Below are 25,208 nucleotides of genomic sequence, written 5' to 3'. Positions count from 1 at the left end.
TCTGAATAAATATAGTGAAACCTGCACTAAGGACCATTTTCAAATTGCTTGTCCATTTAATAGTACCACAGGTGACTATTTTTTCTGATCTCTAATCTTCTTTTGAGGCAGGCAGGCACAAGAAAAAAAATCCTTAAGAACTCACTCACTCAGTCTTTTATTTGTTTAATGTTAAGAGGAATGAGTGTAGGGTTGGGAATGAGGAACTCCAAATTCTAATCAGAGTTCTGCCACTTGATTGCTGTGTGACTTTGACCAAGTCAATAAATATTTATTCTATATCCCCATCTCTAAAATGGAACAACATTTACATACCTACTTTATAGAGGTGCTGTGATGATTAGTTAATGATTGCCCAGTACTTTGAGCATATAAAGTATCCTCTAAGTTTTAGATATCGGTATCTGCTAAATACTTGGATGTTCTTTCAAATGGTACCCTTTAAAATACCATATAAAACCCATTTCAAAGATTAGTAGGAACCTAATGGAATGAATCCTTGTTTTAATTGGGTAAAAGTTTCTATCTTTTGGAAATATCCAAGCCTGTCCCCATAGTGAAAGTAGTTAATTAGGGTAAATGCTTGCTATGATGAAGGTGGTCGGAAACTTTGGAGGAAGGGATCAGGAACTGATGGAATTCAAGATGCTAAGGAAAACAAGACACAAGAACAGCAAAACAAGACACTGGACTTCAGAAAGGTGGATTTCAACCAACTCAGAAAAAGAGTAGGCAAGGTCCCATGAAAAGACAAATTAGGAAGTACAGGAGTTGAAAGGGGCTAGCAGTTCCTAAAAGATGTAATACTAAAGCCTCAACATCATGCTATTCCAATGCAGAGGAAAGATAAGAAGAGCAACAGGAGGCCAATGTGGCTGCACAAGAACCTTTTTAGCTATAAAAACCAAAATGGATACATACAGGGAATGGAAAGAGGGCCAAATCATCAAGGAAGTATACATAGGAACAGCGCAAATGTGTTTGCATAAAATCAGGAAAGCTAAGACAAAGAATGAGATATAGCTGGCAAGAAATGTTAAAGACAACAAGAAGGGGTTCTTCAAATAAGTCAGACAAAAAAGAAAGATCAGGGATGGTGTGGGTCCACTGCTCAATGGAGAAGGTAATTTGGTAACCAAAGATGATAGGAAGTCAGAGCTGCTCAATGCCTACTTTGCTTCAGTCTTCTCACAAAAAACAAAATGTGACTGGACAATTAGTCAAATTACTACAGACAATAAAGGGGAAGGGATGCAGATAGGGATAAGTACAGAACATGTCAGATCTTCTAACCAATTTGAATGAATTCAAGTCAGCAGAGCCTGATGCTATTCTCCCCAGGGTACTCAAGGAATTAGCTGAGGAAATCTCTGAGCCACTAGCAATAATATTTGGAAACCCATGGATGACAGGACTGGTCCTGGAAGACTGGAGAAGGGCTAACATAGCGTCCATCTTTAAAGAGGGGAAAAAGGAGGAGTCAAGCAACGATAGACCAGTCAAGCAACTATAGACCAGTCAGCCTGACCTCGATACCTGGGAATCTACTAGAGCAGTGTATAAAACATTCAATTTGTGAATACCTGGAGGATGAAGGGGTAATCACTAGCAGCTAGCATGGATTTACTAAGAACAAATCATGCCAAACCAGCTTGCTTTCCTTCTTTGACAAGATAACTGGTTTGGTGGGTAGGGGGAATGTGGTGGACATAATATACTTGGACTTCAGCAAGGCTTTTGAGACAGTCCCACATGACATTCTGATAAGCAAGCTAGAGAAATGCAGGCTCAGCGGAACTACCATTAAGTGGCTACATAACTGGTTAAACAACCGCAAACAGAGTAATTATTAATGGAATGATGTCAGATTGTACGGAGGTCTCAAGCGAGGTTCCACAGGGATCTGTTCTGGGTCCGGTGTTGTTTAACATCTTTATTAATGACCTGGATGTAGGAATACAGCATACTGATCAAGTCTGAAGATGACAAAGCTAGGAGGGCTTGCCAACACTTTGGAGGATACAGTTAAAATTCAAAGGGATCTTGATAAACTGGAGAACTGGGCTACAGACAACAAAATAAAATTCAGCATAGACCAATGTAAGGTGCTACATGTAGGGAAGGAAAACCAAATGCACAAATGCAGAATGGGGGATAACTGGCTTTGCAGCAGCACTGCTGTGAAGGATTTGGGAGTTGTGGTGGATCACAACTTCAACATGATTCAGCAATGTGACGCTATCGCAAAAAAAGCTAATGCATGTTTAGGTTGCATTAACAGAGGCATAACATGCAAGTCACGGGAGGTGATAGTACCACTCTACTCGACGTTGGTTAGGTCACCACTGGAGACCTGTGTCCAGTTTTGTTCAAGTATAGAAAGGATGTTTATAGAGAAACTGGAAAGGATCCAGAGGCGAGCAACAAAGATTATTAAAAGGATGGAATACAAGCCATATGAGCAAAGGCTGAAGGAACTGGGTATGTTTAGTTTGGAAAAGAGGAGATTAAGGGGAGACATGATAGCTGTCTTCAAATACTTGAAAGGCTTCCATAAAAAAGATAGAGAAAAGTTGTTTTCTCTTGCCACAGAGGGCAGGACAAGAGACAATGGGTTCAAACTTTAGCATAGAGGATTAGATTAAATCTCAGGAAAAACAGCAGGACAATAGAACAGACTGTTTAGGGAGGTAGTGGAAGCTCCTTCACTGGAGCTTTTAAAAAGGAGGCGAGATAGACATCTGTCTTGGATGGTTTAGACAACAAATCCTGCTTCTTGCCAAAGGGTTAAGACTAGGTGATCCTTGAGGTCCCTTCTAATGCTATGATTCTATACATTTTCTTAAAACATAATACCTGTTTTGTCCTTTGGAAGAATTTTTAAGTGCAAAATAAACACATAATTAATCAAGTGTTAAAACATGTGGGTTGGAATGCTTACTCCTCCTTCTAGTCGTTAAGGAGTAAAGGCTACAGGAACTGGAAATAAGACTGTAGTAATTGTTAGCTGCGAAGTGGCAGCAAAAGGGCTTTCTTCATAGCCCTCATGACAGTGCTATTCTTTTCCTAAGAGAAAATGCAAAAATACCAAACTGTAACTACTGCATTTAGATGGTAAGGAGGCAGAACACAGACTGGGGTCCCAGTGCAATGGGAAAAATAAAAAATGTTCTAAGAACCTACATAAATATTGCTTGCTACTGTCTAGATCAGTGGTTTTCAAAAAAAATTTCTGGGGACCCAGTTGAAGAAAACTGTTGATGCCTGTGACCCAACGGAGCTGAGGTTGAGGGGCTTGGGGGGTGAGAGGGGCTCAGGGCTGGTGCAGAGGGTTGGGGTATGGGGTGACGGCTGTGGGGTAGGGCCGTGAATGAGGGGTTCAGCATGTGGGAGGGGGATCTGGACTGGGACGGGGGTTAGGGTGCAGGAGGGTGTCAGGACTCTGGGCTGGGGGTGCATGCTCTGGGGTGGGACCAGGGATGAGGGGTTTGGGGTGCAGGAAGGGGTTCTGGGGGGCTCAGGGCTGGGGCAGGAGATTGGGACGTGGGGTTGTGGTGCGAATTTACCTCTGGAGGCTCCCAGTCAGCAGCGCAGCCGGGGTGCGGAGTCAGGCTTCCCACTGGTCCTGGCACCACGGACCGCGCTGCCCCTGAAGCAGCCAGCAGCAGGTCCAGTTCGTAGGCAGAGGTGCGCAAGTGGCTCCGCACAGTTGTCACCCGCAGGCATAACTCCCCCCGCACCAGCTCCCATTGGCCGGTTCCTGGCCAATGGAAGTGCGGAGCTGGTGCTTGGGCAGCAAGCAGAGCCCCGTGCCCCCCTGCCTAGAAGCTGGACCTGCTGCTGGCCACTTCTGGGGTGCAGCACACTGTCGAAACAAGTAGGCACTAGCTTGCCTTAGCTGGGCAAGACTGCCAACAGGACTTTTAAGATCCTGGTCCGTGGTGCTGACCAGAAAAAACGCTGGTCTAGAGAAGTTAAGAAATAGAAAAGGTCTTTCATTCCGAACCAGTGAATTTCCATTACGTTTAGTGTATTTCAGTGCTCATTCAAGGTGCAAAATTAAGGGACTTAAAAAGTGACAACCTATAATTACTGAAACATGTCAACATGCACAGTGACAGTGAAAGCCTACCCACACTACCCTGTCAGTGTGCCTTGACCCTGGCCTGGAGGGACTACCTTTTGCTGATGGAGGATAATCCAGTTTCCATACCCATTTAGACTACCACTTATCCTGAGTATTACCAACATGGATGCCAGCTAGTGCCAATTATGATGGTGGGTTTAGTGAGGTGAAAACCTGTTTATTACAACATAAAAACCACTCATTTTATAAACACTAATCATCAGCTATAAGTAAGTGCCATTTCCCACCATGATTGGATTCACACTAGAAACAGTTGAAAAAGTTCTTTAGCATATCATCACCCAATCTTTAAACCAATCAATCTTAACCATCCAATTTCTCCTGCTACCAAAATTGGTAGATTGGAGGATGCAGGTGGTTTCGTTTTGTTTTTTCTAAATCTCTTTCAAGCTTTAGCTGAATTTTACAAGTTCTGTTTTTTCAATGTTCATATGAACCTATTTAAGAAATGGGAATGGCTTACCTGAACAAGAAAAATGATGAGAAAATAAAAGTTAGCTATCCTTCTGAACTGCTCAAACAAGTTCTTCGGTACAAAGTTCCAAAATGTGTACTAAAAAAAAATGTAAAGAGTATTTAAGTATTTATGATGATAATGCTGTTTTCTCTAATACTGCGTGCCCTGCCACATCACTAACAGCAGCAAAATATATACAAGTACTTTAAGAATCAAACAAGCTTAAAATTCACAAATTAAGTTTAAATATTAAATGCAAATTAGAAGAAATTTTTGTTAATTTATTTAGGCAAATATACTTATGCAATTGGCATTCATGCATTCTTAGAATTTCAGTTATTAATTGAATGATTGAATCTAACATGGCTACCCGAAGCAGAAGTGTAGCACTCCACAGTTTCATTCAGAAATATTTGACATCTGGACATCTTGGTACTATGGACTGAAATAAGTTTTTATGGCAATGATACCCAGATATTTAGTTACGGTATATTTAGTTGAAAGCCACTGAAAAACATTTAAAATATTAAAACAATTGCTTCTAATGCTGTATTTAATTAATCTCCATTTTCTTTTTTCATTTATGCTAAACCTGCTTTGTCAGCAAGTCAGGGACAAAATCAAAAGTTATCAGCCCCCTTTATGTTCTTTGGTTTTGTTACACATGCATCCCTTAAAACAATCAAGAGCACTAACAGTTTATGGTTGTAAAACCTTTATTTAACAGTGTTATACATAGCAAAACTGTAATGAATATAATGTGACATACAAATTACAGAATATGAAAATACAAATAAAGACTATATAAACTTATAATTTTCTCTTGGAGATCCAGTGCGGAGAGAAGTGGAGGCAAAAGAGGGAAGGATTTGAGGAGGGAGTCAAAAGTGGTAAAAAAATGGCTGTGACTGCACATGTGGGATTCAAGTAAGTTGAAGAAGTAGAGCTGTTTATCTAAGAATATGGCAGAACTGAAGGAGAGAACTAATTTGTAATTAAGTCAGTCAGACTGGTCATGGGATTTCTCTTCAGCACAAAAGCTGGCACATAGGAGCAGATGTCAGCAGACAAGACGAAATCAACCCTGGTGAACTGAAAGTCACAAAAAGGGCAAGTGATAGGGCGTGAGGGGAAGGGGGAAGAGGTTTATGGGTGATGCTGAAAAAGAGATCAGCTGATAGCTGGGTTGGATAGAGGGAACTCGGCAACAGAAAGAGCAGTGCTTGGTGAATGTGAATGGCCATCTTGGGGAGTGGGAACAGGGAAACAGGACTGCAGGTCAAGTGAAAATATGAGGGTAAGGAAATGTTCAGGTAAGGGGCTGTATAGGGCAAAATCAAAAAGGGTGAGTGTGGGAGATTGTAAGGAAAGTGTGAGAGAGTGAGTCTGAAGTTGAAATCAGAGAGGCAGGCTGATGGGGAGGAGTTGGGTGAATGAAGCAACATGGAGGGGAAGAAGAGAGTTGGATGCAGTACTGTTCAAAAGAGTATGTGTGGGAAGGGGGGAGGGAGAGGTTGGAAATGGCAGGAATGGGAGGAGAAAAGCCCAACACCCCCATTATTGTCTGATCCAGCCAGGAGAAAGCAAGGAGAGGCCTTCATAAAAAGAGGACAGCTGCAGTGGCAATGTCAGATGAAGGGATCCAGTAGCTGGAGGGAGGGAGCTAGGATGAGGATGAGGACGGCTGAGATCTTTTTAGAAATCAAGTGGGGGTTCCAGAGGCAGCAAGAGAAAAGGAAGGGGGAGATGGGTAGTAGGTGGATGGGCATGAGATTAGGAATGGTGGCACAAGAGGAAAAGATGGTGGAGAGGGTTGGTGTGGAGGGAAAGCCAGGGTTAGGAAAATGTCACAAGAGGTGACGAGGCAAAGGAGAATGTGGATGTGGGATCTGACATCTGGATTTGTATTGGTGGAAGAATGGGGAAGATGGGGATGGAGAAGGGAAGAAGAGCAAGGAGAGCTGGTGGAAACTTTATAGGGGTGAGGTTAACATGTATGGGGAAATGGAGCCAATGGGGAAGTAAGGGGGAAGAGGATGGCAGATGCAATGATCCAGAAGAGGGATGTGGCAAGAGCCACGGGTAATTGGAAGACTGACAAGATTACAAAAAGGTGTTGTTTTGTTTTGAAATTATCAGATGTAGAAGCTACAATTACAGGGGTATTAGATTACCTGGGATTCTGATTTTCTGTTTAAAATTAAACAAATAATAGAAAAAAATGATTGAGAAATAAAACCAGGGTGACGAGTTTCCAACTACATTCAAGTCTCTCAGCAGCACATTTGGTTGCACATAGCAACACAATGGCAAGTGGTGGTTCTTTTATATGAGGTTACACTCAGAATGGGAATGCAGATTGCAAAAATAATTGAGACTTCAAAAAAGCTTGTTTTTATTTCATTCCTAACTAAACACCAGATTTCTAATCAAAACTGTGAAATCACAATTCAAATGAACCTATAAAAAATTTCTAGTCTGTTACAAGACTTTAATGTAGCTATAAACACAGAAAATGAATAAAAATAAAAACTGAAAATCCAAGTCTACTGCAACCAAGTGTAAGATGAAGTTAAAATTCCAGTTAAGGACAAAGACTAACTAACAAAAATAGAGGAGAAAGTCACTGCTTGAAAAGACTTGACTTTAGCAAAGCTTTTGATACAGTCTCCCAGAGTAATCTTGCCAGCAAGTTAAAGTATGGATTGGATGAATGGACAAGGTGGATAGAAAGCTGGCTAGATTGTCGGGCTCAACGGGTAGTGATCAACAGCTCGATGTCTAGTTGGCAGCCAGTATCAAGCAGAGTGCCCCAGGTGTTGGTCCTGGGGACATTTTTGTTCATCTTTATTAATGATCTGGATGATGAGATTAATTGCACCCTCAGCAAATTCGCAGATGACACTAAGCTGGGGGGAGAAGTAGATATGCTGGAGGGTAGCGATAGGGTCCAGAGTGACCTAGACAAATTGGAGGATTGAGCCAAAAGAAATGTGATGAGGTTCAACAAGGACAAGTGCAGAGTTCTGCACTTAGGAAGGAAGAATCCCATGCACCGCTATGGACTGGGGACCGACTGGCTAAACAGCAGTTCTGCAGAAAAGGATCTGGGGATTACAGTGGACGAGAAGCTGGATATGAGTCAGCAGTGTGCCCTTGTTGCTAAGAAGGCCAATGGCATATTGGGCTGTATTAGTAGGAGCATTGCCAGCAGATCGAGGGAAGTGATTCTTCCCCTCTATTCGGCACTGGTGAGGCCACACCTGGAGTATTAAGTCCAGTTTTGGTCCCCAAACTACAGAAGGGATGTGGACAAATTGGAGAGAGTCCAGCAGAGGGCAAGGAAAATTATTAGGGGGCTAGGGCACATGACTTACGAGGAGAGGCTGAGGGAAATGGGGTTATTTAGTCTGCAGAAGAGAAGAGGGGGGATTTGATAGCAGCCTTCAACTACTTGAAGTGGGATTCCAAAGAGGATGGAGCTCAGCTGTTCCCAGTGGTGGCAGATGACAGAAGAGGCAGCAACGGTCTCAAGTTGCAGTGGGGGAGGTTTAGGTTGGATATTAGGAAACATTATTTCACTAGGAGGGTGGTGAAGCACTGGAATGGGTTACCTAGGAAGGTGATGGAATCTCCATCCTTAGAGGTTTTTAAGACCCGGTATGACAAAGCCTTGGCTGGGATGATTTAGTTGGTGTTGGTCCTGATTTGAGCAGGGCACTGGACTAGATGACCTCCTGAGGTCTCTTCCAACCCTGATATTCTATGATTCTAAGAAACTGCTGATGCCAGTTCTGGGGATAATAGTTATAACCTGCTGAGGATTGAAAGAGATGAGGAGGCAGCCATGGGGGCATTCAGTTAGATTAATAAAATGATGATATATCAGACTGTGGGGAGAATATAAATCTTTCTTTGCAGCTCCTATCTTTAGTCTTTTCATCTCCTAGGTGACATCTTTAAAGAGAGAAGAGCAAGAAGATATATTACCAACTCTTTAGCAACACTTAAAGAGAAGGGATTGCTAAAAAGAGGTTCTTTGGATTCCTGATCCCTATTGTTGTCATCTTTGGTCACTGTTGCTCTACAAGAGGCAAAATCTGCAGCTAAGTCATATATTCCAAAATGTAGTCTCAGGTAGGCCACTTGAAGTTTTACTTGAAACTTTATTTTCTACTATTTAAACACTAAAACCTGAATGTGACCTTTCAGTTATATTAAATTTGGAGATGATGGTTTGTGGGAAGAGACTGATTTAAGTAATTCTACACTTTCATTGTTAAATTTGACTAACAGGAAAAAGTTATCCTTTTCAGATCTTGTAGTCATCACTTCCTAATAAATCACAGTCTCCGAAGATTTATACAATTCTTCTTCTCCAGTCCTCAGTTGGTATTGCATTTTCATAGGTAAGATAGCTACAACTGATTGGGGAACATAATAGAAATTCAATATAAGAGAACCAATTTACTTCCAAGTATTATCAAGGCAAATCAGTCAAGGAGGAGAAAAAATTATGTACACTACAAATTTAATGTGTCTGGAATAAACAGTTTTTTTTCATTCCATCAACATTGAAAATTAATTATAGAAGGAAAACATATATTTTTGATCACCATTTTAACATACAGGTTTTTTTGATAGCACTAAAACTCCCCAAAAGACTGTTTATCAAGTCAAAATTCAACAGCTTATAGAATGACTTTTCTTCTGTAAACAATTATGAGTAATAATGTAAGTTGGAAGCATATCACCTTCATCAGTCTAGACACTTCATATGTCAAAATGGGAAAGCCAATTCAAGTAGTTTAAATAAACAGACAAAAATATGAATTTTCATTCTTTCCTCAAGGGTTTGAGATTGAGAGAAGTTCTGGATAAGAAGACACCTTCCACTTTACAACCTCAGCACATCATCTCTCCAATCCCATATAGGCCTCTCCCTACTTTTCTACAATTTAACAGGTCTCAGGTGCCTCAAATATTATATATGCTTTTGCTTGGGCCAGATTTATTTGTTATATTTTTAGAATAAAGGGGAACAGCATAATTGATCAGGAACCCTAGTAACTGAGGTAGCCCAGGTAATATGTAAATTAATCCTTAAAATCCTTCCAAATATATCTATCCTTGAACTATGCACAGACAAATTCCATCTCAGGTGTAAATATATTGATGGTGGGATGGAAATTGTTGAAATCATGGTGGAATTCCTCAAGGGCTTCTTTTCCATGGGTCCAGATGATGAAGATGTCATCAATGTAGCGTAAGATGACTGTGACTTTGTCCTCACCCATAACTATTTCACATTTCGGGACAATGTATACCTTCAAGTCAGTGGCACTGCTATGGATAACTGCATGGCCCCACAGTATGCCAACTTTTTTATAGCTGACTTAGAACAACGCTTCCTCAGCTCTCGTCCCCTAACGCCCCTACTCTACTTGCCCTACATTGATGACATCTTCATCATTTCCATCCCACCATCAACCTCAGCCTGGACCAGTCAACACAAGAGATCCACATCCTGGACGCTACAGTACTAATAAGTGATGGTCACATAAACACCACCCTATACCAGAAACCTACTGACTGCTATACTTACCTACATGCCTCCAGCTTTCATCCAGACCACATCACACGATCTACTGTCTACAGCCAAGCTCTAAGATACAACCACATTTGCTCCAATCACTCAGACAGAGACAAACACCTACAAGATCTCTATCAAACGTTCTTATAACTACAGATACCCACCTGCTGATGTGAAGAAACAGATTGACAGAGCCAGAAGAGTACCCAGAAGTCACCTACTACAGGACAGGCCCAACAAAGAAAGTAACAGAACACCACTAGCTATCACCTTAAGCCCCCAACTGAAACCTCTCCAGCGCATCATCAAGGATCTACAACCTATCCTGAAGGACGATCCCTCCCGCTTACAGATCTTGGGAGACAGGCCATTCCTTGCTTACAGACAGCCCCCCAAACTGAAGCAAATACTCACCAGCAACCACACAACAAAAACACTAACCCAGGAACCTATCCTTGAAACAAAGCTTGTTGCCAACTCTATCCACATATCTATTCAAGGGACACCATCATAGGATCTAATCACATCAGCCACACTATCAGAGGCTCGTTCACCTGCACATCTAACAATGTGATATATGCCATCATGTGCCAGCAATAGCCCTCTGCCATGTACATTTGCCAAACTGGAGAATCTCTATGCAAAAGAATAAATGGACACAAATCAGACGTCAAGAATTATAACGTTCAAAAACCAGTCGGAGAACATTTCAACCTCTCTGGTCATGGAATTTCAGACCCAAAGTCGCAATTCTCCAACAAAAAGAACTTCAAAAACAGACTCCAACGAGAAATTGCAGACCTGGAATTAATCTGCAAACTGGACACCATTAAATTAGGCTTGAATAGAGACTGGGAGTGGATGGGTCATTACACAAAGTAAAAACACTTTCCCCATGCTAAATTTTTTCCCTCCTGTTACTCATACCTTCTTGTCAACTGTTGGAAATGGGCCATCCTGATTATCATTCCAAAAAGTTTTTTTTCTCCTGCTAATAGCCCACCTTAATTGATTAGTCTCGTTACAGTTGGTATGGCAACACCCATTTTTTCATGTTCTCTGTGTATATATGTCTTCCTACTGTATTGTCCACTGCATGCATCCGATGAAGTGGGTTTTAACCCACGAAAGCTTATGCCCAAATAAAATTGTTAGTCTTTAAGGTGCCACAAGTACTCCTCTTTTTTTTTTTTTGCTGATACAGACTAACATGGCTACCACTCTGAAACCAATCATAGAAGTGTTTCTCCAGGTTGTAGTAACAACCTTCCTCTGTAATTCTAGCACACTCCTACAGTGCTGTGCTGCTCTTGCATCCTGTAGCAGTGCTCCTGTATGCATAGAATTACTCCTGACAGAATTCTGCGCCGATGCAGGGACGCAGAATTCATATGGCCCACATATTTCTGTGCCCCCCGTGCAGAAAAACGCAAACTAAAACTGTGGGCGGGGGACAGGGGGGAGAGACACTCGTCTCTTCCCTGGCAGCCCAGGCAGCGTGTCTGTCATCTGTTCCAGTTTGCCTGGAGCAGCTTCAGAGACACAAATCACTGTGGGGGATGGGGAACTCGGCGTGCCTGCCTGCGGGCGAGACGTTGATCACTGTCACGGGGCGGGGCTGGCCAACAAGTGAGAGAGACTCTGTCAGTCTCTCTTGATACTGCGGCTTGAGGGGCGTGGAGGAGGGTAGGTCTTTTTGTTATGCAGGAGGAAGGCTTTGTCCCTGAGGCAGAAGTGTAGCAGCCTGCCTGCCTAGTAAAATGTAAGTTCTTGAGAACTGAAAAAAACATGTAATTAAATATTAGCATCATGTTACGGAAAATTATTTGTTTTTAAGTTAAAGAAAATAGCTTTTGTAAAAAAAAAAAAAGGTTAATTGATCTCATTCTCGGAGACAGAAATGTAGCAACCTGTCTGCATAGCAACCTGTATTTTCCACTGAATGCATCTGATGAAGTGAGCTGTAGCTCACGAAAGCTTATGCTCAAATAAATTTGAGTCCACAAGTCCTCCTTTTCTGCATAGTAACCTGCCTGCATAGTAACATTGTTAATTCTATTGTTAGTTAACCGTTCCCATTCTCAGTCAATTCCCCCAGGAGCAAAATCTGTACAATTTTTAAGGTCCCTACATTGCCAAAATGATGTAAAACCTTATAAATGGCAATAAGGGAATCAGCTAGGAAGATCTATTCACTCTTTCACTTTTTTCCTGTGCCAAAGTGGCACGAGTTAGATTTTTACTTACCCATTTAAAAAAAAAAAAAGCGTTTTGAGGGCAAATAAAACATTTACCAAGCAGTCAATAAAATGTCAGGACAATCAGAACCAAGCATTTTCCAAAGTACCCAGCTAGGTCCAGGACAATGATTAGGAAAACAATACGACTTTCATGTGTGAAAGTCTGAGCAACTTAAAATGACATTTTAATATTTTTGTTCCCTGTTTGGTGTTCTGTAATGTAATTTGAATGAAAATTGAGGATTATAACTGGAATGCAGGGTATTAGTTACCAAATATTTGTAACTTAACTTTCATGTGTTAAGGAAATCCTGAATAGTTATTGTGACTTTTTTCTGTACTGTAGTTTAAATAACTTATCAAAATAATTGAAACTGGTGTGATTATTTTGACAAATAAAATTTTCAGAATTTTGCAGAATTTTTAATTTTTTGGTGCATGATTTTTAATTTGTCACATAATCCCCCCAAGAGTAACAGAATCCTTTTGATGACAGCTGCCTCCTCAATTTCCCACAGCTCATTTGGCCAAGCAGCTACCACCACATCCTCACTTTTTCCAAATTTCTCCCACTTCACACAAATCAGATTCTCCCTCCCCCAGTCTTACTGGATTCTTCCTGCTGCCTCCTATAACCAAATATATACCCATTCACCCGTGCTCCTGAGAACCTCCAGGCTGTTGTGCCACCCTCAACCCTGTGTTCTCTCTATCTAACCCTCCAATGGTAAACCTCCAGCCACATCCTGAATTCTAGCCACCACCATGATGGATTCAATCTCTTTTTATTTGTTAAGATTTTCAAATATTTTTTTTCTTACAACAAGCCAAACAAATGCTAGGTACCAACATCTAAAATAAGTATAACTATACATCAGAAAAGACCAAGATATTTAAACAATATTTGGATTCCTATGTATTAACAGCAATATTCCCAGCACATGGATTTTTATGACACACAAAATTTAAAGAAAATGTTTACAACTTCTTATGTAAGGTTCTCATGTTGCCAAAATAGCAAATGACTTTTTTTTAAACAAGGTGTCTGCCTTCAGCAAGAGAGCTCAAATGCCCGCTGCAATTATACAGTTTATAATCAATATACTTTATCCATAATGAGAAAGTTGTTCTGTTTTCAGAACTTCTAAATTTATAAAATTACACTTTTCAGACACGGAATTTGTCAAATGCAGTTCACATCTTTATTCTGGAAGATGTATTTCAAATGCTCACCACTTGGACAAGTCAAAATCATATACTGAACATGTGCAGTAGAGATTTTTTGCCAAAATTTTTAAGCCCACCTATAGAAGGGTGCACTGCCAATCTAGTAAATATGCATGCACTGTTTAATTAAGTACCCACTGAGCTGCTCATTCTTAAATTTATGCCAACTAGCCAGGATGCATTTTTCAAATGTTGTGGAAGACACACCAAAATGCTGCCCACAGCCAAAAGAAATGTGCACAGACAGGGCTTAGAGATTTAATCCCACCTCTTCCTCCAATATTTTTATGTCTTTGTGCTTCACAAACCTTCTTAGAAAGTCCTCACACTAACAATCAAAGAGGGATAACATTCACTGCTCCCATTTTTCTAGAAATCAGACATTAAGTGACTTGCCATATACGAAGTTTGTGGCAGAACTGAACTCTGATCTTTAATGTGTTAGACTTACGTCTTTGCCCCCAACTAAAGCGTCTGAAGCAATTTGCTTGAGACCTCTAAACTCAGCTATGTAACAAATAAAACTGAGATAATAATGCCTCGGCAATTGTGTAAAGTGCTTTGCAGGAGACAAATAAAAATGTATGAATGTGCAAATATCTTAGCCACATTTTAAAAAGCAAGTAACAAAGAACAGAGACTGTCTAGCCTTCTGGAGGGCACAATGGTGGTTGATAAAACAGTTTCCATTATAACTTAACTTGTAGCTAGCTTAGCTTCCCACAAAACTGGTTAGTTCCAAGAATGACTCCAAACCAACATGGACAGCTGTCCAAATATTTCTGAAAACCTTCCCTGGTCTCCTGCTTTATTCACAGAAGAAGTCCTCTTCATAGTAGGGAATGCACACAAAGCTGGAGTCAAGGAGTCCTGTGTTCCCTCCTCCTGAATGACCTTCATAACCTCTGCACTTCACAGCCCTTATTTAAATCTTTAAGTGAGGTTTGAATGGGCGTCCACTTGAAAAGTCTGGTTTTCAAAAGCTGCAATTGTCCCAGAAAGAGTCCTCACTGCGGATCAGAACATGGCCTTGTTTCAGAAGAAAATTCATTTTATTTGACTAAGTTATGTAGGTCTGAAAACACCTACTGACGACATGTAGTGCTGGCTTTTAGCGTAGGCTCATTAAGTGTGCTCCTAATACAGAATGAACTACACATGCATTCATCACTAGCTGCTCTTTTAGATGCACACTTTTGAACACTGGCAACAAGTGACAATGACAGTAAGGAAATCTACAAAGCAATGAAACAGCCCCACAGCACAAGGCCTGCGAGCCCGTGTCAGCTGGCACAGGCCAGCCTTGAGTGTCTAGCTGCTGTGTAGACATACCCTGAAACAGTGATAGGTAACTGCACCTGTATCCCCTCTCCATGGTCCACTCCAGGAGTTCCCTGTCAGGTCTCCAGCCACACCTGTCTCCAGGCAGGGACCCTTGTCCCACTTCCTTCTGACTCAGGGTTTTAACGCTGTACAGCTCCCTGCCTTACCCTGTGATAGCCTTAGCAAGCCAGTCTGCCTAAATGTCAGAGTCTGTGCTTTTCTTTCTCTCCAAAGTCTATAAATAATGTATCGCCAGAAATCACAAGTTACCTCATGGTACTTTATAAGCAAGTACATTTATTCTTAAAATAAAAGCATTACAGAGAAAAACTTAAAAAATAAAAGTTCCTGTACATATGCTAAAAGCTCACTAGAGGTCACCCACCAACCATATGGGGCCCTTGTAGTCCAAAGTCATTCCACACCTTCCACAAGGGTCTCCCCCCTTGGACCTGTCTGTTTACTGGATCAGAAGGAACACATTGGGTCAGTTCAAGCTCATCCTTTTACGCCAAAAGCCCTTTCTTTGTCCCCTAGTCTCTGGAAAACCCAATATGAATAGTATATGCAAGCCACTCCAGGGGGTGGTACCTCCCTAGAGTTTTTCATTTTCAGTGATTTACCTTAATCACCCTCCACTGTTTTTAGTTCCTGAAGGTGCTGTGGTAACTCCCCCTCCCCCATGTAGAACACAATCATACATAAGCTATTCATAGATTTAATACAATATGATCCCCAAAGATACTCCATGTAATTGTAATATCTGTCAGTGACATCTTAAAATTATTTACTGAGAACAGAGAGACCTCTTTAGCTACAAGAAAAGATAGATATTCACTGTGATTCTGAAGGTCTGAGATGACTCATAAATAACTAGTATCTTCAAAAAACTATAATTTAGTTTTTCTGTGGGATGCAATTGAGGACTCATTTGCAGAACAAGGATATTTGGAGGATTTTCAAACTACAGTGTTACTAGCTCTGGCTACATCTCGTAAGATCAGCAGCTGTGTCAATATTTGGATGGTTATCCTTCAGGGAAAGCCCAGATACGACAAGAAATGGTGGCAGTGGGGGTACCTCTTTTGTGGTACAGTGATTCTACTTGAGGTAACATCTTTCAGCTGAGACACAAAACAAAAGTTGTGAGCACCTGTGGTCACTGAAGACACAATAGCACATTTTGCTGGTGCTCAATTCCCTTCACAGTGTCACTATGAGAACATATTTCCTTAGCACAGGAAATGAAGTTGCTGTATACTACAATTTCAGCATTCCACCCCAGAGATGTTAATTGTGCACTATGTAAGTGTAGAGTACACTAATTTATTACACCCCAATAAATGTTATGAAGAATGATAAGGTTGTTAAAGTTGTGAAGTCAGACACTCTAATGTTCAGAAATGCCGGAACTGCCCATATAACCTTAGTTTGGTCTCACTATACATATGCATTAGGATATGGTCTTTAGTTACAAGACCCTTCTGCTCTGACCACCCAGCATGTCCTTGCTTCTAACCCACCTCTCCCCAAAGTCTTGCCTCTCTCTCTCCTCTCTACAACCTGCCCTCTCTCCAGTTCCTGCCTCCCTGATTCTTTGCTCCTATCCACCCTCACATCCCCTGGCTCCTGCCCCCTTCCCTTTGCACCTTTATCCCCATCCCACTCCCTTAGTCATGTTTTATCATAAGATTACAAATTTGGCTAACAACGACAACTGCGTTGACATATTTTTAGACTTTTGTGAGGCATCTGACTTAGTATTGTATGCATATTATTTTGATAATAAAATAAGCACTCCACAAATTAACGAAGCAACATACTATGAGGATTTAAAACTGGTGACTACATTTCAAAAGAAATGATCATTCACTCTGGGAGGGGGACGTGTTTCTAGTGTGATCCTGCATAGATTTCTTCTTGGCCCAATACAATTTGCATATTTTTATCAATGAGGTAGAAAAATTACTGATTAGATGACAAAAAATGGTGGAGTGATAAGAACAGAACAGTTTTATAGCATGATCTGGATTGCTTGGTAAGCTGGGCTCATTTGAACAATAACCATTTTAATATTGCCAAATGCATGGTCATTAATTTAGGATCATCTAATGTAGATCATGCTTGCAGGATGGCTCAGCCTTGCCTAGTGATGCCTCTGTTGCTGAACCCACAGGTGCAGGATTTGGCGAGGAAGTTTTTGCTTTATTATGCCTCATGCAGGTTTCAGGGCAGCTGAGGAGGCGGTATGTACTATTTAGCTTCCCAGGTTCATCAGTAATCTCCCAAGACTTCAGAGAAATTACTGATGAATCCAGGAAGCTGAGTAGCGAATACTGTCTCCTCAGCTACCCCGGAACCTGCATAGGGCATAGCAAACGCTTTTTCAGACGAGACACTTTTCCCCAGGGTGGCTTAGGGTCTGTGGAGGCATGGCTCGCCTTGGGGCCCTCTGGGTGGGGCGCCTCAGGACTTCAGCTGGCTCAGGTCTCCTCCGGCCGATGTGTGGGGGGGTGTGCACTTGGGCCTCCGGCCGGCCCGGGGCTTCTCCGGCCAAGGGGAGGGGGCGCCCGGAGCTCCTCCAGGTGTGTGGGGAAGAAATGGGTGCAGGTGGAAGGGGCGGAGCTGGGGGCTAGCCTCCCTGAAGGGCAACTCCACCCGCCGCCCGTGCAGGTTGGGGGACAATATCCTAGAATGTATCAACTCTGAAAGGGACTTATGGGGATCATAGCCATAGGCTTAGCCTTCCCTGGCGCTGCTGCCCACCCACCACTGGGCCCCACTCTTTCCCCAAGGCCCCCATTGCCTGCTGCTGCTCCTGCCTGCCTGCCATGTCTCCTCAACTCCACCCCCACTCTGGAGGGCCCTGCTGCTCGCAGCATCCCTCCTCCTCGGGGACAGGGGAATGAGGAGGGATGCAGAGAGTAAGCAGTGGGCTGGGGAGTAAAGAGGCTCAGCCCGGGGGGTTCAGGCACTCGGGGGGGCTGGCCCAGCATTGGGGTGGGCCTGGCACTCGGGGGGCCAGCAGCTCAGCTCAGCACTGGGGGCCAGTTGCTTTGCCAGGGGACGGCCTTCAGGGGTGGGGGGGGCCAGCCCGGCAGCTGGATGGGGGCGGGTGGTGGATCGAGCAGCTCAGGGGGGTCGGTGGCTCGGCCTGGTGTGGCTGGGGCAGGTAGGCCGGGGCTCCTCCAGTCATGGGGGTGCCCCTCAGGGCTTCTCCTGTTGGGGTGGGGTGGAATTCGGGGGCTCCGGCGTGCAGGCATCAGGGCCCTGGCCAGAAGTGGGGGGGCCAGCGGGCTAGCCTCTGCAAAGCAGGGGTTCATCCACTGCCCATGATCATAGCATATAACCAACTAAGCACAAGCTCCCAGTCCAATGCTGTAGCTAAGAAAGCTAACACTATTCTTGGATATACAGCAGGGGAATAGAAAGTAAGAGAAGGAAGATTTATTCCTCCATTTTTCCAACTTGTCTCCAAACTAATATTTGCCTTTTTTTAAAAAAAATAAAATAAAAAAGCCCACATTTTTGATTAATCATGTGGAGTCATATTACTGGCTTAATGTACACCACTGATATTAACACAGAATGAGTCATTTTATTCCCCTTCAAGCCAGAGGCAATTTGGTGAAGGAAACTTGTAGCACTTTTCATTTTACCTTTTCCAGAAACTGTCACAGTCAAGATGATGATGAATTAAGAAGCAAAAAAAGATTTTTGTGGAAATAAAAAATGAACAGAACAAAGCAGAAAATGATGTGTTTTCTAACAGTGAATGAAAGGAAATACTTCTACCTTTGATGAGACTATCCTGTTATCTGGATACCTCTGTGGAATGTATGCTTCGGTGCCTGAAGGAGGTTCACGATGCCCAACATAAATAGTCCGATTGTCCACCCAATTCTCTTCCCCAGCACACTGCAAAAGAAAGAAAGAGTTATCCTCAGTTCACCCAGTATTTCTGTATAAAAATAGTCAGATTGAGTCCGCTAGTCCTGTCATTTTTCAACACAGATGCCATTTTCACACAGTCATCAATGTACCGTCCCTAAATTTCTGCCTATAGTCTTCCCAAGAACCCTAAATGACAAATAGGAGCAAGCTATCAAAACTCTGCCTTTAATTGTCTTCAGTAACATTTTCCCCCTATAGCAATAAGGTAATATCCTTGAAATGCTAGCCTTTGAAGAAAAAGAAGAGACGATTTACAATTTTGCCATTAAATAGAGTTTTATAAAATTTCCACATGGCCAGTGCTTATCTCACTACTCTGAGAAAATTACTGATAATATTAACATTTCAGTCATATGACAAGAACAATCTAGATTGGATGAATAGCCAGCTATAGCTCCATTTTTACCCAACACTAAAGCAAATGTAATAGAAAAGTGTGTTACTTTCTACACAGAACCCACCCTGTGTTGTCTGAAATACTAGTAATGGTGAATCCCATAGGCACCAAGCCACAGTAGCATATCCAGAAATACCCAGAATAGTTTTCATAATCCAGACACTGGGGATATGCTGTACACCAGGGCAATGCATTAGCTTTTCATCTCTGAATATATCTGGGTTCAAAGCCTATGATCATGAAAAAAAGAGGAGTATGAGTGGGGCCCACATTTAGTCCCCACACACCCACATCACAAAGCTTCTATATAATTGGTTCAAATTAGCATTTATGTATTCACAGTTTGTAAGTACTACTATCTGAGGACACAGATCCCTTTCCCTTGGGATTATGATTTGAGGGGTTGCTTCAGAGAGTTTAGAATAGAAAGTACTTGCCTCTTAAGAAAAAAAAAAGTTTTAGTAGTTCCCACATATATCTAAAATTTATCCTAGTGCACCAACTCTTCGGTATTTGCACAGAGTGTAGTACTTGGTATCTTTAGATAGGAGTTTCACTGTATTGTAAATGTCACAGGATTAAGTTTACATTTAATTATTTATTTAGAGAATGTTTCAATCTGTTTTAAACACAAACATTACCTTATATTGAAATGTTGTATTTTATACATACTTGTGTTTAGCGTCTTAGAACATTAGCTTTCCTCCTCCTCCTCCTCAATAACCCCAGAATTCTGAAAATAGAATTTCATTCTCACATTTAAGCAAAAGAGACTTGCTCTTAGATTGCCTACACTTAGACTTGCCCACACTGGTTCACTACTACAGCAAGTTAATGACTTAAATACTACGTTTATATTAAGAAAAAAACTTTCAGTTCAACTGTTTGTTAATGCAGTATTACAAAAGAGAAAAAAGGAAAAAGAAAAACCTGAAGTAGTTGTGTGTACAAAAATCAGTAAATGTCTAATTGCAAATGTGTAGAATTGAAGCTTCTTTTGGGGAAAAAGTGTGAAAAGTTTAAGACTATGAAAATTAAATCTATGAACCATTAAGTTTTAACTGTACCTTTATATAATTAATCTATGCGTTTCAATATGTCTGTACTGAAAACAGTCCACAAAAAAGTTACATTAGTATTCATTCTTGAAATCATACAGAAATATGAAGAGATGGCACTCAGATGCCAAAATAGTGAGTTTGGTATACAAAACTAAATAAGATAAAAGGATAAGAAGATAAAGTGTTTCTTGGCATTTTCGCCATCCTATTCTTCTATTTCTATCCTACGCAGTACATTGAGAGGCACACCTTAAAAATAACTACTTTGACAATGTATTTACAGATGCAAAGACTGTAGAAATGAAGACTGCCTCAAGACAGAGGAAGACCATGATCCTGAGAAGTACTGTGTACCTGCAACTCCTACTGACTTCAAATGGGTATTGTAGGTGCTCAGCATCTTTTAGAATCAAGCCCCAAATGTGTAGATCTAAAAAACATTTAGCGCATCCCTTTTGAAAAGTGGAATAAGGGAAAGAGAAGAACGTTTAATCTCAAACAAGTCTAATTCTCCAACAAGTCAACTCCCCATGTCTTTAATGTGAGTTGCCACAATTTAAAAAGCTTGTTGCCATTCCAAATATTTAACTTACCCTAGGATAGCTATAGTTCATACCACTTCCCCCACCCAGGTACCCAGGATTTTGTGGCAAGTCAAAGAATTTTGAGGGAAAAGGAAATTGTACTGAAAACATTTCTATATTATACTGATATGGCAGCTTTTCTGTGGCAACAGAAACAAATAGGTTCAACAAATGTATATTTTATACCTAAATTGCCATACATATCACCTTTTCAGTACCTGAGGATGTACAAAACACTTGAAAGATTTATGGATATTTGTGTCAAATAATACTGCTGAAAACAGAGATACAGTATAGGCCTGGATAGTCTATTAAGTTATACAGTACATTGGCATTTGTTTTTACACTAAGGAGGACTTTAAAAAACGGGAACAATTCTTTGTATTGTAGTACAATTTTTAAGATACACAGGGGATGCAAGTACAAAGCTTCCATTAGAGCTAATGGGAATTCAATGCATAAATCCTTGAACATCAAGAATTGACTATTTAGCTTCTTCCTTCTACACTGAGCAAGATTGACAAACATATTCCTTGTGTTTATGAGTCCACATAAAGGGATTTGGAGAGAACATGAGTAGGTGAGGTAACCAATTCCTTCATTTTGCAATATAAACTGGTCTTTGCCATGAGCCAATTACAAGTGCACAACCCTCCCCCATTAACTGGATTACCAATAGGAGCTCATATAATATTGAATATTATTTATTTAAAGTCCTTTAAAGAGCTGAAGTTCCCCCACAGTACTCTGTTGATTTGAAAGCTAGTATTTTTCTGTCAGGCTGCCAGTCAAGTATTATGACCAACATTTGTTCATCTACATAGAGGCACAATACAATTAATACAATACAATTAATTCACTAACAAGGTCAGCTCCCAGACTGCTGCGCTGGGCATCACAAAATGGGGAAGAGATGGCCAGCCCTCTGTGGAGATAGAGGTGGTTAGGGACTATTTAGAAAAGCTGGACATGCACAAGTCCATGGGGCCGGACGAGTTGCATCCGAGAATGCTGAAGGAATTGGCGGCTGTGATTGCAGAGCCATTGGCCATTATCTTTGAAAACTCGTGGCGAACGGGGGAAGTCCCGGATGACTGGAAAAAGGCTAATGTAGTGCCAATCTTTAAAAAAGGGAAGAAGGACGATCCTGGGAACTACAGGCCAGTCAGCCTCACCTCAGTCCCTGGAAAAATCATGGAGCAGGTCCTCAAAGAATCAATCCTGAAGCACTTGCATGAGAGGAAAGTGATCAGGAACAGCCAGCATGGATTCACCAAGGGAAGGTCATGCCTGACTAATCTAATCGCCTTCTATGATGAGATTACTGGTTCTGTGGATGAAGGGAAGCAGTGGATGTATTGTTTCTTGACTTTAGCAAAGCTTTTGACACGGTCTCCCACAGTATTCTTGTCAGCAAGTTAAGGAAGTATGGGCTGGATGAATGCACTATAAGGTGGGTAGAAAGCTGGCTAGATTGTCGGGCTCAACGGGTAGTGATCAATGGCTCCATGTCTAGTTGGCAGCCGGTGTCAACTGGAGTGCCCCAGGGGTCAGTCCTGGGGCCAGTTTTGTTCAATATCTTCATAAATGATCTGGAGGATGGTGTGGATTGCACTCTCAGCAAATTTGCGGATGATACTAAACTGGGAGGAGTGGTAGATACGCTGGAGGGGAGGGATAGGATACAGAAGGACCTAGACAAATTGGAGGATTGGGCCAAAAGAAATCTGATGAGGTTCAATAAGGATAAGTGCAGGGTCCTGCACTTAGGACGGAAGAATCCAATGCACCGCTACAGACTAGGGGCCGAATGGCTAGGCAGCAGTTCTGCGGAAAAGGACCTAGGGGTGACAGTGGATGAGAAGCTGGATATGAGTCAGCAGTGTGCCCTTGTTGCCAAGAAGGCCAATGGCATTTTGGGATGTATAAGTAGGGGCATAGCGAGCAGATCGAGGGACGAGATCGTTCCCCTCTATTCGACATTGGTGAGGCCTCATCTGGAGTACTGTGTCCAGTTTTGGGCCCCACACTACAAGAAGGATATGGATAAATTGGAGAGAGTCCAGCAAAGGGCAACAAAAAATGATTAGGGGTCTAGAACACATGACTTATGAGGAGAGGCTGAGGGAGCTGGGATTGTTTAGTCTGCAGAAGAGAAGAATGAGGGCGGATTTGATAGCTGCGTTCAACTACCTGAAAGGGGGTTCCAAAGAGGATGGCTCTAGACTGTTCTCAATGGTAGCAGATGACAGAACGAGGAGTAATGGTCTCAAGTTGCAGTGGGGGAGGTTTAGATTGGATATTAGGAAAAACTTTTTCACTATGAGGGTGGTGAAACACTGGAATGCGTTACCTAGGGAGGTGGTAGAATCTCCTTCCTTAGAGGTTTTTAAGATCAGGCTTGACAAAGCCCTGGCTGGGATGATTTAACTGGGAATTGGTCCTGCTTTGAGCAGGGGGTTGGACTAGATGACCTTCTGGGGTCCCTTCCAACCCTGATAGTCTATGATTCTATGATTAATTGTACATAGGGATATAAATTAAGACAGGCTCATTTACTCAGTCCATCAGATTTATTTTTGTTCTTAAAATAAATTCACCATAGAGAATGGATTAAAAACAAGTCAACTAACTTTTTACATACAGTTTTAACCACTCGCCACAGCAGAATTAATTTGATTTTTCCCATCTGTTTGTAGAAGTGATGAATTAATGTACATCACTGGTCTACTCCAAACAAAAAGACATTTCACAACATATACATGGAATATTTTGCATAAAATGTGCAACTGCATTGTTCAGTGAAGTAATACTGTAATAAAAAAGGAAGCATCATGCATTATTCAATAACACTGCAATACAGTTATCCCACAAGGGCACTCATCTCTACTAATCAGGAAAAGGTATATGGAGGAAAATGGCACAGTGAAGCTCTAATGTATGCCACTTGCAGAGATCAAAACACCATGTTTTTATTAACAGTAATATTGTCCTACAAAGAGAACACTTTGAACAAGGAATTCTTTTGATGTCCAGGTACCAGATATTAGACATCATTTGCAGAGTGACACCAGGATAATAGAAAAAAGGAACTCTGCACTGTGGCCAGTGCAGTGAAGTGTATTCAGTGTTTTATATTCTGTTGCTTAAGCCCATTACAGATATGTCCAAGAAACAATAAATAAACCTAAAGCATTATGTGTTTCCATTACTAGTACAAAGCTCAATGTACTGAAACCTAGTTTCATTGGCACATAAATGAAGCAACATTACTTATGTTCTGCGCTCTTTAGCACTGTCAGCAATACAGAAACCAAAGACTGGTGAAAAATCCATTAAATTGTCTGTACTTCACATAAAAGAAGGCTGATGATCTAGTATGATCTTCATAAAATCTGACAGTTTAGGAAGTCACACAAAATACACTAAGCATTTTTTTCCAGGTTTAATTCCAAACTATGACAAACTTCTGAATCACTTGTATGCTACTCTGCTAATTTTTAACTAGGTACATTTAGAGATTGACCAGACAAGGTATAAATATTCAACAGGTGGTGGGGGCTGGGAGTGAAGAGAGATAAGTTACCGTCTGTGAGCTAAAAAACAATGCTTTCTGAGAATTAAGTTACAAAGACATTTTCATATTAATAAGAGAGAGAAATAAAAGCAATTTGATAAAATCCAGGGGTATAACAAATCAGCTTATTCTTCACATGTAATTTTAGTTCTTCCAGTCCAAAGGCAACTTTGATTAAGGTACTGACAACTCTGTTAGCTTGCAACAGCAGAGTCTGAAAAAGTAACTGATCTTGAAAGATTCAGAATCTTAGATAATTTTAAGGAACAGGGTTTTGAGCTATAAACTGGAAAAATCAATGGAAACAAAGAATGACCTTTCCAGAAATCTCAAATAAAAAGAATACCAGTTTGGAACAGAGCCAAAAGTAATCTAAAAGGTGATTACATACCTGTAACTAGAAGTTCTTCAAGATGTGCCGTCTGTGTGTGTATTCCACACATGGGTATATGCCTGCACCCCAGGCACCTGAGTCTGGAGATTCGGAACAAGCAGCGTCCATTGGCTCGCACGTAGCAGTTGCCCACCTTGTGCTCCAAACCAAGGACATAAGAGGCAGTGCGGGTCAGTGCCTCTCCTTACAGTGAATCCAACAGGATCCAAAGCAAAGAGGACAGAGCGCAAGTAGTGGAATACAGACAGGGATCA

At 41.5% G+C, this 25,208-nt stretch overlaps 1 protein-coding gene across 2 annotated transcripts in view; it reads right to left on the bottom strand.

Moving 5' to 3' along the window:
- Window positions 1-25,208, bottom strand: part of ATP11A (ATPase phospholipid transporting 11A) — a 231,298-nt gene that overhangs the window by 107,983 nt on the left and 98,107 nt on the right. For both annotated transcript variants that reach the window (XM_084616791.1, XM_084616792.1), the window contains exons 2-3: window positions 18,783-18,905; window positions 4,611-4,700 (exon numbers count right to left, since the gene is read on the bottom strand). In XM_084616791.1, coding sequence (XP_084472917.1) covers window positions 4,611-4,700; window positions 18,783-18,905 — 213 coding nt within the window. The remainder of the gene's footprint in view (window positions 1-4,610; window positions 4,701-18,782; window positions 18,906-25,208) is intronic.

This window comes from Lepidochelys olivacea, assembly GCF_965140295.1.
Source record: "Lepidochelys olivacea isolate rLepOli2 genome assembly, chromosome: 1".
NCBI classification, from domain to species: Eukaryota; Metazoa; Chordata; order Testudines; family Cheloniidae; genus Lepidochelys; species Lepidochelys olivacea.
Note: the sequence above shows the minus strand (reverse complement) of the source record. Positions and strands in the feature narration are given on the sequence as shown.